This window comes from Scardinius erythrophthalmus, assembly GCF_964197995.2.
Source record: "Scardinius erythrophthalmus genome assembly, chromosome: 1".
NCBI classification, from domain to species: domain Eukaryota; kingdom Metazoa; phylum Chordata; class Actinopteri; order Cypriniformes; family Leuciscidae; genus Scardinius; species Scardinius erythrophthalmus.
Genome location: NC_138221.1, coordinates 24,379,076 through 24,393,039, shown reverse-complemented (window position 1 = coordinate 24,393,039; position 13,964 = coordinate 24,379,076). Strand labels below are relative to the sequence as shown.

General features: G+C 39.4%; 1 protein-coding gene across 3 annotated transcripts; it reads left to right on the top strand.

The window, feature by feature from the left end:
• The first annotated feature begins 432 nt into the window (after positions 1–432).
• On the top strand, positions 433–13,183 carry LOC308697311 (alpha-2-macroglobulin-like). 3 transcript variants are annotated; one of them, XM_081376494.1, is made up of 34 exons: positions 433–650; positions 3,397–3,580; positions 3,648–3,804; positions 3,904–3,956; positions 6,354–6,374; positions 6,478–6,643; positions 6,726–6,810; positions 6,881–6,992; positions 7,073–7,193; positions 7,275–7,384; positions 7,457–7,627; positions 7,701–7,925; positions 8,020–8,232; positions 8,311–8,460; positions 8,704–8,853; positions 9,141–9,213; positions 9,419–9,572; positions 9,665–9,890; positions 9,985–10,108; positions 10,179–10,300; positions 10,381–10,432; positions 10,526–10,609; positions 10,815–10,871; positions 10,989–11,064; positions 11,148–11,304; positions 11,391–11,465; positions 11,532–11,694; positions 11,773–11,957; positions 12,026–12,247; positions 12,329–12,450; positions 12,562–12,643; positions 12,735–12,818; positions 12,900–13,005; positions 13,084–13,183. In XM_081376494.1, exons 1-34 carry the CDS (start codon positions 571–573, stop codon positions 13,122–13,124), a joined length of 4,203 nt encoding a protein of 1,400 aa, XP_081232620.1. In that variant the 5' UTR covers positions 433–570; the 3' UTR covers positions 13,125–13,183. The 3 variants fall into 3 exon arrangements, with proteins under 3 accessions (XP_081232620.1, XP_081232618.1, XP_081232619.1); XM_081376492.1 differs by having other exon boundaries at positions 10,695–10,871; XM_081376493.1 differs by having other exon boundaries at positions 468–650; positions 3,397–3,541; positions 10,695–10,871.
• The last annotated feature ends 781 nt before the right edge of the window (positions 13,184–13,964 follow it).

Here is a 13,964-nt window from a genome sequence, read left to right as displayed (position 1 = left end):
ATAAAACGGTGGGTCACATTGGGTTAAATATAAGAACTTAAATCAACCCTAAATGTATTCACAAAATAAATGGGCGGCAGTTTCTTCAAAAAGACCACAAAATGAGCAAGTTTAATCAATATACAGAGAGATGAATTAAACGTGTCGTTCAAATCTTTTAAGTTGTTGCGTGTGTGTGATAAATCGTCGAAGGGTCACATGATAACGTCAACATGGCAGATGTCCGGTTCGCATTCATACTTAACGAGATCTGGCTATAAAGTACCTACTCTTTTAGAGCTCGTTTAGTAAGTACATATTGAAATTAAGTGCGGTTTCGAACGCAGCCACGTGTTTCAGAGTTGGCAACCCTGTGATTAATTACCGGGGCTCCGCCCTAAAGATGTCCAGATTGCCTGTGAGTGCTAAATCAAGCTGTTCTGAATTATTAAGAGCGTTTAAATAACGCCGGCATCAGTGCAGCTGATATAGAGTTAAGCTGTAGAGCAGTGTGGATCTTAACAGAAGTGCTGCTGCAGGGTTTCTGAAAGAGACTCTTGATTTCTGTCTAGTCTTGGATGATTGCTCTTCATGGCTGTGAGGGAGATTTGTGTTTGGAAAGGGCTCATTTTAGCTCTTTTCCTCTTTGCTGTTGATGGACAGAAAAGGCCGTGAGTACCATGGGAATGTTGAGAAAAAAAAAATCCCCAACGATTTAACCATTTGTTGAAAGTTCATTGATCATGTTGTACCTTGTGGCCATTTAGTGGTCAAATGATGAATGTTCATTGAGTCTTCATTAACACTCGTAATTACTTGTCTTGTTACAAGTCATTGTTGAAATGAGTTTCTTGTTCCTCATCAACAAAATGTTTTTTTAACCGTATGTATATGTGTACCCACATTACAATTTGGTGCTCTAACACACAACCTAGAGCTGCATGATTAATCGTTAAGAGATTGTGATCTCGATTCAAACTTGTCTTGGTCTCCTTAAAATGACATTTTATTTAAGAATGTTTATTAAACTGTTGGCAAACAGACCATAAAATCAGTGTTAGTGCTGCTGAGTCAGAGAGCTCTTGTGCATAGGTATGAAATTGTTGCTTCAAATAATGATTGTTTTGACTAAACCAATGGGTGGTTAGAATGTTAACGTATGTTAAATGTCATTGAATCATTCAAGATATTCATTCAGTAATGAAACCTAGTTAAGTATTTATGAATCATTCTATCAATTTTTTTTAACCCATTCAGACCCTGCGTCCATTACAATGGACATCACATGTCAACCCCCTTTTTTTTACTTCTGGAGCATTTCACCTAGTTTAAAGTCTGCAGTCCATTAGATTGGACGCTTGTCATCCAATCAAATGGCAGTAAAGCTCTGCATGTAGTAATTATAGAAAAAAACACTACTTTGAAGAGAAGCATGTCAGCACTTCACTCCAAACACAGAAGCAAGCAACATTTTCTGTGGTTTTATTTACATTTTTTGATATGTTTGTCAGTATTTCATAGTTTGTATGTAAAATAGACAGATTGAACTTATTAATTAAAGTTAAAAATCGATTGTAGAATTTGAAATTTTTAATCAGGATTTTTTCAAATGTGTCTGTCCATTAGAATGGACAGTGGGCTCAAAAGCCTGTTACTGAAATCACATTCCAGTAATTGAAGTCCAGTAATGCTGATTGAAATTTCTTATATAAAAAATCTTTATCACAGTACCGATACATTTTTTTTTTTTTACTTTTTCATGCAGAATATATAGTTCTTGAAGTGCTTGAACATATAGCTGATGGAAGTATCTCCGATGTTGACTTTATGTGGAGTGATGATGAGGAAGATAGAGATGTAAGAAAAATATCTGTATTTAAAATTTTATAAAGTAAAATGACTAGCTTCCGGCCAAACGAAACATACAGATTTGACATAAATCTAAAGCGTAACTTTATGAATTATTTTTTCTTACACAAACGCATCGCTTCGCTTCAGAAGGCCTTTATGTACCCCCAAGAGCCATGGAGCACTTTTATCATGGATGGATGCACTTTTATGGACTTTCAAAACAGAAACAACCATTCACTGCCATTATAAAGCTTGGAAGCCAGGACATTTTTTAATATAACTCCAATTGTATTCGTCTGAAAGAAGAACGATGTCATATACACCTAGGATGGCTTGAGGGTGAGTAAATCATGGGCCAATTTAAATTTTTGGGTGAACTATCCTTTTATCGGTATAGTACACCCAAAAATTATATTTGTCATCACTTACTCATCCTCATGATGTTCCAAATCTGTATGAGTTTCTTTATTCGGCTGAACACAAAAGAAGATATTTTGAAGAATGTCGGTAACTAGACAGTTGACAGTATAGCCATTGATTTCCATATTTTTTTCCCACTATAGCCTATATTTCCTAATAACTACATATTATATTATTATGATATAATATTATCATTATTAGTAATTATTTTGAAAATTATAATAATATTTATCAGTAATTTATCTATATATATATTACAGTACAACACCGTATAATTTACAGCAAAAGCAGATCAAATGACGAAATACAGTACAAATACAGTAAAGTACTATTTGGTAGTTTACAGTACTGATCTTGTGTACTGTAAAGTGAATTACAGTACAGTTACTGGAAATCGAAATACATGCATCATGCATGGCAACCGTGCTGCCAGTAATGTACTGTAGAAATACAAGAAAATCGTTAACAGAGAAATTGTTTCAAAGATGCACACAGTAAATAACTCTAAAATTAATGCATTGATTGATTCCTAGGTTTATTTTGTTATGAATAAACAAATGTGCGATCTATAAAGCAAAAACCTTACAATTAAAGTTGAAATGTTGTAATGTTCAAGTTTTTGATCTAAAAAAGAAAGATGCGCAAAGAAAATGACTCTAGCATGACCATATTGATTGATACTAAGATATTTAGTTTGTTAGAAACAATGTGCAATCTATAAAACAAAAACCTCAAAATTAAAGTTGAAATGGTATACTGTTGGAAAGTTTTTGACCTTGAGAAAAAGCTTTAAATATATACTAACAATTTGTATGTTTATTATTTAATTTTATGTTGGTAAATTTTTGTGAAGTACACCTGTTTTGACCTGACGTCCATTGAAATGGGCAAAAAATTACAATTAAAGCAAAACATTTTTAAATTTTTTTTAATTTGGTCTCATTTATAGAAGCCTCATGAGCTGGGAAAATGTACTTTTATATTTTTCAGAAACCTAAAACATAATTCAGGTCTGAAGGGGTTAATACTATAATGATGTTCAAACTTCTATTAAGTAACATGTTATTTGAACTGTGACCTTGGAATGTAAAGTTTATCCATAATCGTGCAGCTCTAATTGAACTGAACTCCATGATGTTTACACAGGTTATTCATGGTGACGTTCCCTGCAGTGATTGAAACTGGATCTGATGCCAAATTGTGTGCAAGTCTTCTGAGACCCCAAGAGAGACTCACAATGACAGTTTCTCTGCTTGATGAGGAAAATGGGATGACTCGACTTGTGCAGCAGGTTTCTTCAAAGCCATTTCACCAATGCTTTAGTTTCCAGGTCTGATTTAGATGGGGCTTTTTTTTTTTTTTTTTTGTCTGGTTTGTTTGTAACCGTTTCTCTACAGGCTCCTCAAGTAGATGGAGAATCTGTGCGGACGATGAAAGTAGAAGTCCAAGGGAAGTTCTTCAGAGCGACTGAAGAGAGGAAAGTCATGTTCAGACATTACCAGCCTTTGACCTTCATCCAAACAGACAAACCCATCTACAATCCAGGACAAACAGGTGAGCTGTGAATGTCCCTTGGTTGAGTATTAGAGGTGTGGAAAGTCCTTATGCTACAAGTTCTTGTCTTTATCTGGGCCTCTTTTGCTGTTTTTGCAGTGAATTTCAGAGTTGTCACCATGGATGCCAGATTTGTGCCTGTTGATCAGATGGTAAGGCCTGACCTTGGGATGTTAACCCTCTGGGGACCAGGCTGTTTTTGGGGTCCTTGATGTTCTGACATGCCTTGACATTTGTGCTTTTTTTCAGTTATTTATAAAGATGTTAATGGCAAAGTTGTAAATTCACTCTATATAGCACAAACAGGGCTACCATAATATGCGAGCAACGTGTATGTAGATGTTTGTATTTTTAAGAGAATAATGTTTATGCGTGGTTATTGGAAAAAATTAAAATGAAAGTTGCTGAATTAAGACCACAAAACACATATTAAATGTGTCCACAAGACTTTTGACCAATGGATGTTGTCCCTTTGAGTTCTAGCTTCAAAATTATGTTAAAATAGTCTTGCTTTATCGTTCACAAAAAAAAATACATTTATTTAAATGGTGTAAAACAGGTTTTGCTTGGAAAGCCAATATGCGAGGGGGAGGAGTAGTTTACACATTAGATTTCAATGTCCCACCCACTCTGCATAATGACTCTGCCTAATGAGCCATTCTTTCAGGTGTGACACTGACTGAGCCACAATACAAGGACAAAATATGTTTTTAGAAGTAGACTTATATTGACCATTTAAGATTTCGCTTACATCTCTCTTGTAACATTTTTAATAAAATAGCAAAACATTTACAATTACAACAATAATTACAATTTCAACTATTTCAAGTACTCTTTCTTTGTGAAAAAGAAAAAAGATTATAGGCCTACATTTTATCATGTGTATTCATTAGTTTGAATATAGACAATTGCTAAACAAAAGCTTATTTGATGTGGCAGTATATTTTACAGTAGCCTAAAAACTGTACCCAAATCTAGTCAACAAGTGACTGACTGTAACGTTGTTTTTATGAAATATTAGGGCATATACATGCTAATTTGCAGTTTAATACGTTGCTTATACATAAGGTAGGCTAAATTATGCCTCACTCGATCGCGACGCGCTTTGTTTACAGCTGATGTGGGCGTTTCACAGGTGTGAAATGGTTCTCAGAATTTGCGTTTGAATAGCACGCGCTCTCCGGGGAGTGGTCACATTACTGTGAATTAGCTCGTAATGAGCTCGACTGGAGTCGCTCTCTTTTTATACAGGTTACAGAAGCTGAGAATATTTGTTTTTTATATAAGTTACTTCATTTAACAGATGCGATCTCAAGCTTTATGCCCGTGGGTCTGTTTGCCTGTTTGACTGAATTTTCACGGAGTTATAGATCATTTTCGAACGCGTTTCAAATGGGAGTTTACTGACAGTGAGAAGGCAGAAATCGCATCATGTTAATTTTTCTTTATTTGTCAAAAAGCAAAACACTTTATTTTTATTATGAGTATACAGAAAAAAAAATAGAAACTGAACAGGATCGATTGATGTATAACACGAAAATGAAAGATCAAAATTAACAAAGCATTTAGTGTTTATTTTCATTGCAAAAAAAAGAGCAAAACGCGCGGGTGCGTTTCTGGTCCCCAGAGGGTTAACCAATGACCGTTTGACAGATGGTTGATCATATCAACGTTAACCGATCAAAGTTAAAAAAAAAGTGATCTCAAAATTAGGCATTATAGACCGTGGACTAAACGCTACTACAGTTGGCCATCTCATTCCAAGATCTTTTTGTGTTAAGTGAACCAATCCCTCACAATGAATTTTTCATAACTCGCCTTTTTGTACTTAATAAACCAATAAAAACATTTGACGTGAGGTCACAGCGTTTGGGTTCGCGTGCTCTCATCTACATTTCAGTGGTAACAGATAAGGTGATGATGATGATCATTCTTTTTTTTTTTTTGTTAGCACTACCTCATACTAAAGCGGCGTCTCTTCTGAGCTGTCATTTTCTTAAGTGAGCCGTGGCAATGTTTCAAATAAGCTTCTTCTAACGCTAGACAAACGCCTCTATTTTCAACGCGATCACCTTGTACCCAAACCATTTCGAAACTAAGGATCCATTTGTCCTCCAATTACATACAAGCTCCTCTATGCCGCGTTTGTGGGACTCCTGTTTCGCGCTGTAGGTGATTTTAAAAAAGTGACGTGAGTGGAAGGGGGGTGCTGGGGCAGTGTGTGTGAGCGGGACTCAGGCAGAGAGATGCGACAGAGTTGCTAAATTGCAGGCGTGGCTCGACATGGCTGTTATTTCAAATAGCGTAGCATATTTTAAACTAATCGGTTAACCGGTTTCAAACGGCTAATGAGGCTCGGTGGTCGGTCAAAAGAATTTAGTTTTTGCTATCCCTAGCCTGACCATGAACAAATTCCAATTTTATTGTAGCTTATTTTTATGCACATCTTCTCTTTTCTTCATGCACATCTTCTCTTTTCTTCAATGACTTTGCTGCATACATGTTTATGGGTTTTGAATGCTTAACATTCCTGTCTTTGTGTCTTGCAGTACAATCTGGTGGTTGTAGAGGTGAGCATTTGCCCCTATGCAAGTCTTTGAACGGAGCCAACACAGCTTTTTGTATTTTTGCTTTGTTTGCAGTATTTCTCTGAGCTGTTCATTGTTTTAATAGGACAATAATAATAACCGAATTGGTCAGTGGACGAATATTTCCTCAACGGGGTGGATATTGCAGCTTTCTCACGAGCTAAACCCAGAGGCTCAGATAGGGATGTACACACTAAAGGCTTTTATTGGCGACCGAACAATCTCCCAGGTTTTTGAGGTGAAAAAATATGGTAAGTTATGAACATTGTGTATTTAATGTGCAATAGTTCAGTGACAGATCTGAGGTCTTGCAACGTTTTAATTTTGGTTTAGTTTTGCCCAAGTTTGATGTGACCTTAAACACACCACAGACGTACAGCGTTGCAGATGTGGGACTGAAAGTTGAGGCTTGTGCCAAGTGAGTGATTGTTATGTTCTTGTCTTGTGGTTGGTCAGTTCTTGATCTTGTTCCTTGTGACGTTTTCCAGATACACATATGGCCAACCTGTACCCGGTCAAGCCTTGGTGGAAGTGTGCCGTGAGCCATTTCCATACGCTGTGGTTCCTGAGTTGACCCGTTGCTTGACTCAAACCGCAGAGGTGTGACTCCTGACTTGCAGTGGAGGGTTTTTCTTCTGCTTGTGCTTGACTAAAAATGTGACCCTTTGTTCTGCTACTAGATGAATGACACAGGCTGCGCCTCCCTTACTGTCGACACATCAGTGTTTTTTAACCCCAAATTTGAAAATAATATGAAAGATGCGCTGCTTGTAAAAGTGAATGTCACTGAGGAGGGAACAGGTGAGCTACTGGCTGATCTGAACCAAAGACATGCGTACAGAGGAAGTTGACTTGTTTATTCAGAGTTTGTTTTTTCCCCAGATGTATTGATGTCAAAATCTGCAACCGTGTCCATTACGTTTGAAGTCGGCAAGGTCACGTTTGTGGACCTCCCAGATAATTTTGAACCTGGATCAACGATTAAAGGAAAGGTAAGTAGAAGTTGACCATTTGTCGCAGAAACCTTCACATTGGTTCCCTTTCCTAACCTTGATTCCCTACAGATATCCATGTCTCGTTTCGATGGGACTCCAGTTGCAAACAAAGCGGTTTATCTCCTGGATGGTAACAGCTGGCCCCACAAACTGCTGCAGAATCTGACCACAAACCAGAAAGGACTGGCCACATTCTCCCTCAGCACTGCTAATCTTCCTAAAGCTGCTCTCAATCTGGTGGTACGATTTGCTCTGTTTTGTGAACTGGACTTCTCACAATTGCTAGAAACCCATTCCATTCGTTGATCCCCAGGCAAGTGCGACTCCAGCGGTTGTCAGTGGTTACAAATCGCCATACTTCACTACAGATACAAGGGTTGTTCAGCTTCTCCAACCTGATGCTTCCAGTAACCCATCTAGTGAACTGACTATAGTGAAGCTCGAGCAGCCACTCAAATGTGGTGCTGCGTTTCCAGTGACCGTGAAGTATTCTTTTGTTGGAGAGGCTGGTGCCTACAGCGTTGACATCATCTATATAGTGCGTGGACATCTGGGTTTTTTTTTTTAAAACATTGCTCTTGCCTGTTTTTACTTTTTTTTTTTTTTACTTTTTTTTTTTTTTTTTTTTTTAGGTCTTGTCCAGAGGATTGATTGTCCTCCATGGATTTCAGACGGTCAAAGCGAGGGCTTCTAATACCGTCACTAGCGGCTCTGTGTCGTTCCAGCTGTCTGTCAGTGTCAATATGGCTCCAGTTGTGCAGATTCTAGTCTATTGCGTTCTGCCCAGTGAGAATGTTGTTGTTGGTAGTGCGTCGTTTGACACAGAAACTTGTCTCCAAAACCAGGTATGATATGCACTAACATCTTTTGCCTTCAAGTGGGGTATAATGACGTGTCCTACAGTGTGTTGATTCTTGTTCCAGGTGTCTCTACAGTTCTCTCCTGCTACGGCCGTTCCTGCTGAGGAAAATGTTCTGACTGTCTCTGCTCAAGCAGGATCTCTGTGTGGCATCAGTGCTGTAGATCAGAGCGTCTGGATCTTGGAGCCAAGAAGACGTCTGAGTGCGAAAATGGTATCCATGTGCAGCTGATTTAAATTCTTGTTGATCTTGATTGACATTCAGGTTCAACTTGAGAATTTGAGGACTGATGGACTAATTGGACAAACCTATGCTATTATGTGGCTCTTATGATTATAGCATTTTTACTGTACATTAACACCTAACGCTTATAAAATGACCATAACATGCCAAACATTAATGTTTGTCACATTTCTAGAAAATTGTTAAACTAAATGCACTGTTTTATGGTCATAGGTGTTTGACTTGCTGCCAGTGCGATCACTATCAGGTTACCCAAACGGCGTTCAGGATGAACCAGAGTGTCTAGGTTTTCGACCCCGTCGATATGTTCGGATAAATCCTCCCTACATTGTCCCTACAAATCAAGCCTACACAACCTTCAAGGTAGAAAACCGTTCATGACCATATAGTTACTAAATAATACAGAGTCATTGACTTTAAATCTGTCTTGATTTGACTTTAAATCTGTCTTGATTTGACTTTAAATCTGTCTTGATTTGACTTTAAATCTGTCTTGATTTGACTTTAAATCTGTCTTGATTTGACTTTAAATCTGTCTTGATTTGACTTTAAATCTGTCTTGATTTGACTTTAAATCTGTCTTGATTTGACTTTAAATCTGTCTTGATTTGACTTTAAATCTGTCTTGATTTGACCTGATACTATGACAGAGCCTGGGAATGAAGATCGCAACAAATCTCCCTGTACGAGCCCCTCCGTGCCCGCTGTATCCTAGATTTCCAGGTAGTAGGTCTATGCAAATGGACAATTCTTTCAGTGAAGACAAAATTCTGCATGACTTGCCTTGAGTTAGTTTATTCCATGTTCTTTGTGGATCAGCAAATTCTGATGTTTAATCATATTTTAATAAATTAAGAGGGGCAGTTATGGACCTTGTTTATTGTGCAGACTTAAGTTAAAAGTTGGTGTAAATTGCTTGTCTTGCCAGTGATGAATGGCCACGTTCGTCCTCTGGCTATGGCTGAAAGGGCTCCGGCTGAAATTGCTCCAAAAGAGGATGTGTCACCTCCAGCACTTTCTGCTTTTGTGACTGTCAGGACTTACTTTCCAGAAACATGGCTCTGGCAGCTTGCTCAAGTGGGGTTAGTGAAGCATCTTGTTCCTTCTAAAGCGAGTTGTGCACATATTTTACTTCTCCTGTTCCCCTCATTTCTTTTTAACTTCTGTCCTTCAGAGACACTGGATCCACACAAATTCCCCTCACTGTTCCTGACACCATCACCACATGGGAGACTGAGGCGTTCTGCCTGTCCTCAAAAGGTTTCGGTCTGGCTCCTCCTGCTCTGCTGACGGTTTTCCAGCCCTTCTTCCTGGAGCTCTCCCTGCCGTACTCCATCGTCCGTGGGGAGTCTTTTGAGCTGAAGGCCACAGTCTTCAGCTATCTGTCCAAGTGCATCATGGTCTGTCATGGTTTTTTTTTTTATATAATGGATCTTTATATTTATATAGAAGGTCATGTGTCTTTTGCTCCATGTGCTCTGTTTCATTTTACAGGTTAAAGTAACACCAGCTTCATCCACTGCCTTCACTCTTAAACCATATACTGATCCATATTCATCCTGTCTTTGTGCCAGTGGGAGAAAGACCTTCAAATGGGTTCTCTCAGCTTCTGCTCTAGGTCAGTTTTGGACTGCCTTTCTAAATTAGACAGGAAGTGAGCAACACCTAATGTACACTTGTCTCTGCAGGAACTGTCAATGTGACCGTCAGTGCTTCAGCTGAAGCATCCCGGACTCGATGTGGCACTGAAGTTGTAACTGTGCCTACGAGAGGACGCATTGACGTAGTTACTCGAAGTCTACATGTCCTGGTGAGTGTTAACCAGCCTACTGGAGTTTGATCATGGAGATCATGCTGTTTTACTGATATGGTGTTTTATTGCTTTTATAGCCTGAAGGAGTTGAAAGGACAAACACCCAGAGTTGGTTACTGTGTCCAAAGGGTTTGTTAGCATTCAATGATTCCTCAAAACATTTTCCCTATACAGCCACATATTAGCCAAGTGTTAAATATTGATCCCTTCTCTTGTGTGCAGGGAAAGATCTTTCTGAAGACGTGACGCTGACATTTCCAAAAAATGTGGTTCAAGGATCAGCCAGATGCTCTGTTTCAGTCCTTGGTAAAACATTTCATTGAGTAGAAACTGACAGGTAATGTTTCGCAGAATAACTTTTCTGATGTGGGTTTAATGCTTGACCTCATAGGGGACATAATGGGTCGTGCACTGAAGAATCTAGATCGGTTATTACAGATGCCGTATGGCTGTGGAGAACAGAATATGATTGTTCTTGCTCCCAATATTTACATCCTGCTGTATCTGGAAGTCACAGGGCAACTCACCGCAGCCATCCGAGAGACTGCCACAGGCTTCCTTAAGAGCGGTATGGATGACCAAATCCACTTTAACTTTGGTCAAGAAGGGAGTTAGACTGGAGAAGGACTAAACCTCTTTGGAATTTAGTTTCCTACAATTTACATGTGGGTTTTGTCCCAATCAGGATACCAAAGACAACTGAACTACAGACATAATGATGGTTCATACAGCACATTTGGTAATGATGAATCGAATACATGGTGAGTTTCGCTCTGTTCTGCTGTTGTGTGTAATCTGTTGTGGAAGTTTAAGTTCAGTTTGTCACAACCTTTTTCACGACCAGGTTGACCGCCTTTGTCATGAGGTCTTTTGGTCTAGCGAGACAGTTTGTCTTCATTGATCCACATGTCCTGCAGAGTGCAAAGGATTGGTTGATCAGCAAACAGGGTTCAGACGGCTGTTTCATGCAGCAGGGAACTCTGCACCACATCGACATGAAGGTGCAATACATGTTTCTTAAACGATGCCCTAATCAATTGACTTGAGATGAGGCTGTTCTTCTAAATCAAATGTGGTGGTGTTTTAGGGTGGTGTTGGTGACGAGGTGACCATGACTGCCTACATTGTTGCATCACTGCTCGAACTAGGTGTCTCCACAACGGTAAATGCATCTCCAGTATTTTTGTGAGCTCCTTGCAGATTTTTCTGATACTGGTTTTGATTTCAGGATCACGTCATTACCAACGGTCTGTCATGCTTGAGGCCTGTCGTTGGCAATGTGGGAAACACTTACGCCACGGCTTTGCTGACCTACACCTTCAGTCTAGCTGGAGAGGCCACCACTCGGTCACAGCTTTTAGCTAGCTTGAAGAACCTTGCCATTTCTGATGGTGAGATTTACCAGCCTCTTGATGTTTGATCATCAGGTTCTTTGTCATCAACTTTTCTCTCCTCCATCTCATCCTAAGGCTCTAAGGTCCATTGGTCCCAGACAACATCTGGTGATACTCTGGCGGTGGAGATCAGCTCTTACGTGCTTCTAGCGGTTCTCGCTGTTCAGCCTCTCACGACAGCTGATCTGGGTTATGCTAACCGCATTGTCAACTGGCTCGTGACCCAGCAGAATCCCTATGGAGGCTTCTCCTCCACCCAGGTGCCTCTGACTACCATACATGAGTGCAATAATTTATGAGGAGTTTTTAATCTGGTGCTTGTTTTTAGGACACTGTGGTGGCTCTTCATGCCCTGTCGGTGTACGCTGCTCAAGTGTTCAGCTTGGACGGCTCCAGCACTGTTACCGTACAGTCCTCAGTAGTAGGAGGAGACTCTTATAGCTTCAAGGTGAATCGGGACAACAGGCTGCTGTATCAGGAGAAGCCACTGAAGAACATTCCCGGCAAATATAGTGTTAAAGCATCAGGATCCACTTGTGTGTCTGTGCAGGTCTGTATCTTCACTCCCTCAACTTCTGTTGTGCACATCCAAATCTTACTGTACTTTGTTTGCTCTGCACTCATACTATAGGTTGCATGTTTCTACAACATCCCAACACCCGTTAAAGCTGCCAAAACGCTGAGTGTCGAAGCGAAGGTTAATGGAGACTGCCAACTTTTTGGAGCTGATCTCATGTTGAATTTCACGGTGACGTAAGAACCTTTCACTTTGTCCTGAAATCAGCTAATGTTTGACTAACAAAGGTAAGATGTGTTCTTGATCCTGTTGACTATACCTCTTATTTTCCCATCACCCTCATTCAGATTCAATGGTGTAAAAGCAAGCACTAACATGGTTATTGTGGACATTAAGCTCCTGTCAGGCTTCACGGCAGATACGTCACTGGTTTGTATGCGTTCAAGATGATTTAGAGAGTCCAAAGATGCTTGAAGCTCCTTCAGTTGTAATTTTGTATGTAAATGGTCTTCCCCCTCAGCTTGGTTCTTCACCCCAATCATTCGCTCCGCTTGTGGAGCGGGTTGATTCTGAAGATGATCATGTCTTAGTGTATCTGAAAGAGGTGAGACTCACCCTGAGCACATTACTAGATGCCATCTCATGTTCTTTGTATGTGCTGATGTTCATCCTTTCTGTCTTGTAGGTTCCCAAAGGTGTCCCCATGAGTTACACTCTGCAGCTGAAACAGGTTCTTAAAGTGAACAATCTCAAGCCAGCAGTCATAAATGTTTATGACTACTATCAGCCAAGTAAGTGTTCATCCTGATTATGCTTTGCTCTGGCTGAATTGTTAAATTATCCAGTTCATTTTCATGTTTCTCTCTCAGGTGATTCATTTGAGACCACGTACACATCTCCCTGTCCATGATTTGATTCAGTACTGGCTGTAGGACATGTGACTTAAATAAAACTGCTTTTATACAAGTTATCTTTGCCTCCTTTTGTTGCTAATCTGTGTTTGTTTGAATCAGGAACTTGGTGTTCATGAGTTTTGTCCTGTGACTTCAAGTCTTTACAAGACTAAAGTGTTCACTCAGGCAGTGACGGTTAAATTGTTTTTGGACTTGTCTGAATTTAGACTGCAATTAAGTGCTCTTCTCCTTACCAATCATGGTAATAGACAATTTTTCTATAAAAGCATTTAGTTATAGACTATCCAGTGCAGCCAGTTTTACTGTAACAAACCAAAAATCAAGAATTGCAGAATAATGTAGTTCAGTCATTATTCTATGAGCCTCAGTGAAGGGTTTAATTTAACTTTACACACAGTATGTAACAGATTTATTGTCAATTGATGTTCTCAACCCTGATCCTCGAGGGCCACAGTCCTGCAGAGTTTAGCTCCAACCCTAATCAAACTCACCTGAACCAGCTAATTAAGCTCTTCGGGACTACAGACAGGTGAGTTTATCAAGGTTGGAGCTAAACGCTGTAGGAAAGTGACCCTAATGTAATCTCGTATCATTGCAATGACAAATTATTAATGCTTTTATGTGCCAAAAAAAGTTGACTATCTTTACTTCCATATAGATTATGTCAGAAGTAAGATTCATGTGTTGATCTGTGGAAGTGAAGACTTTTGTTTTTTTTCACAAAACATTGACATTGCGCCATAAAATTGGGGTTAAACCTCTGGAGTCACATGGATAACTTTTTCTTTATGAATGTTTGAAAGTTTAGGATGAACAATTTTTAAATGGAAAGATGG

What these genes read in the sequence shown, in the direction of transcription:
- LOC308697311 (XM_081376492.1), top strand. Translation starts at nt 571, where the DNA reads ATGGCTGTGAGGGAGATTTGTGTTTGGAAAGGGCTCATTTTAGCTCTT. An exon ending in ACCAATGCTTTAGTTTCCAG is followed by an intron (nt 3,581 to 3,647) that starts GTCTGATTTAGA and finishes GTTTCTCTACAG; the next exon opens with GCTCCTCAAGTAGATGGAGA. An exon ending in GAACCTTGCCATTTCTGATG is followed by an intron (nt 11,695 to 11,772) that starts GTGAGATTTACC and finishes TCTCATCCTAAG; the next exon opens with GCTCTAAGGTCCATTGGTCC.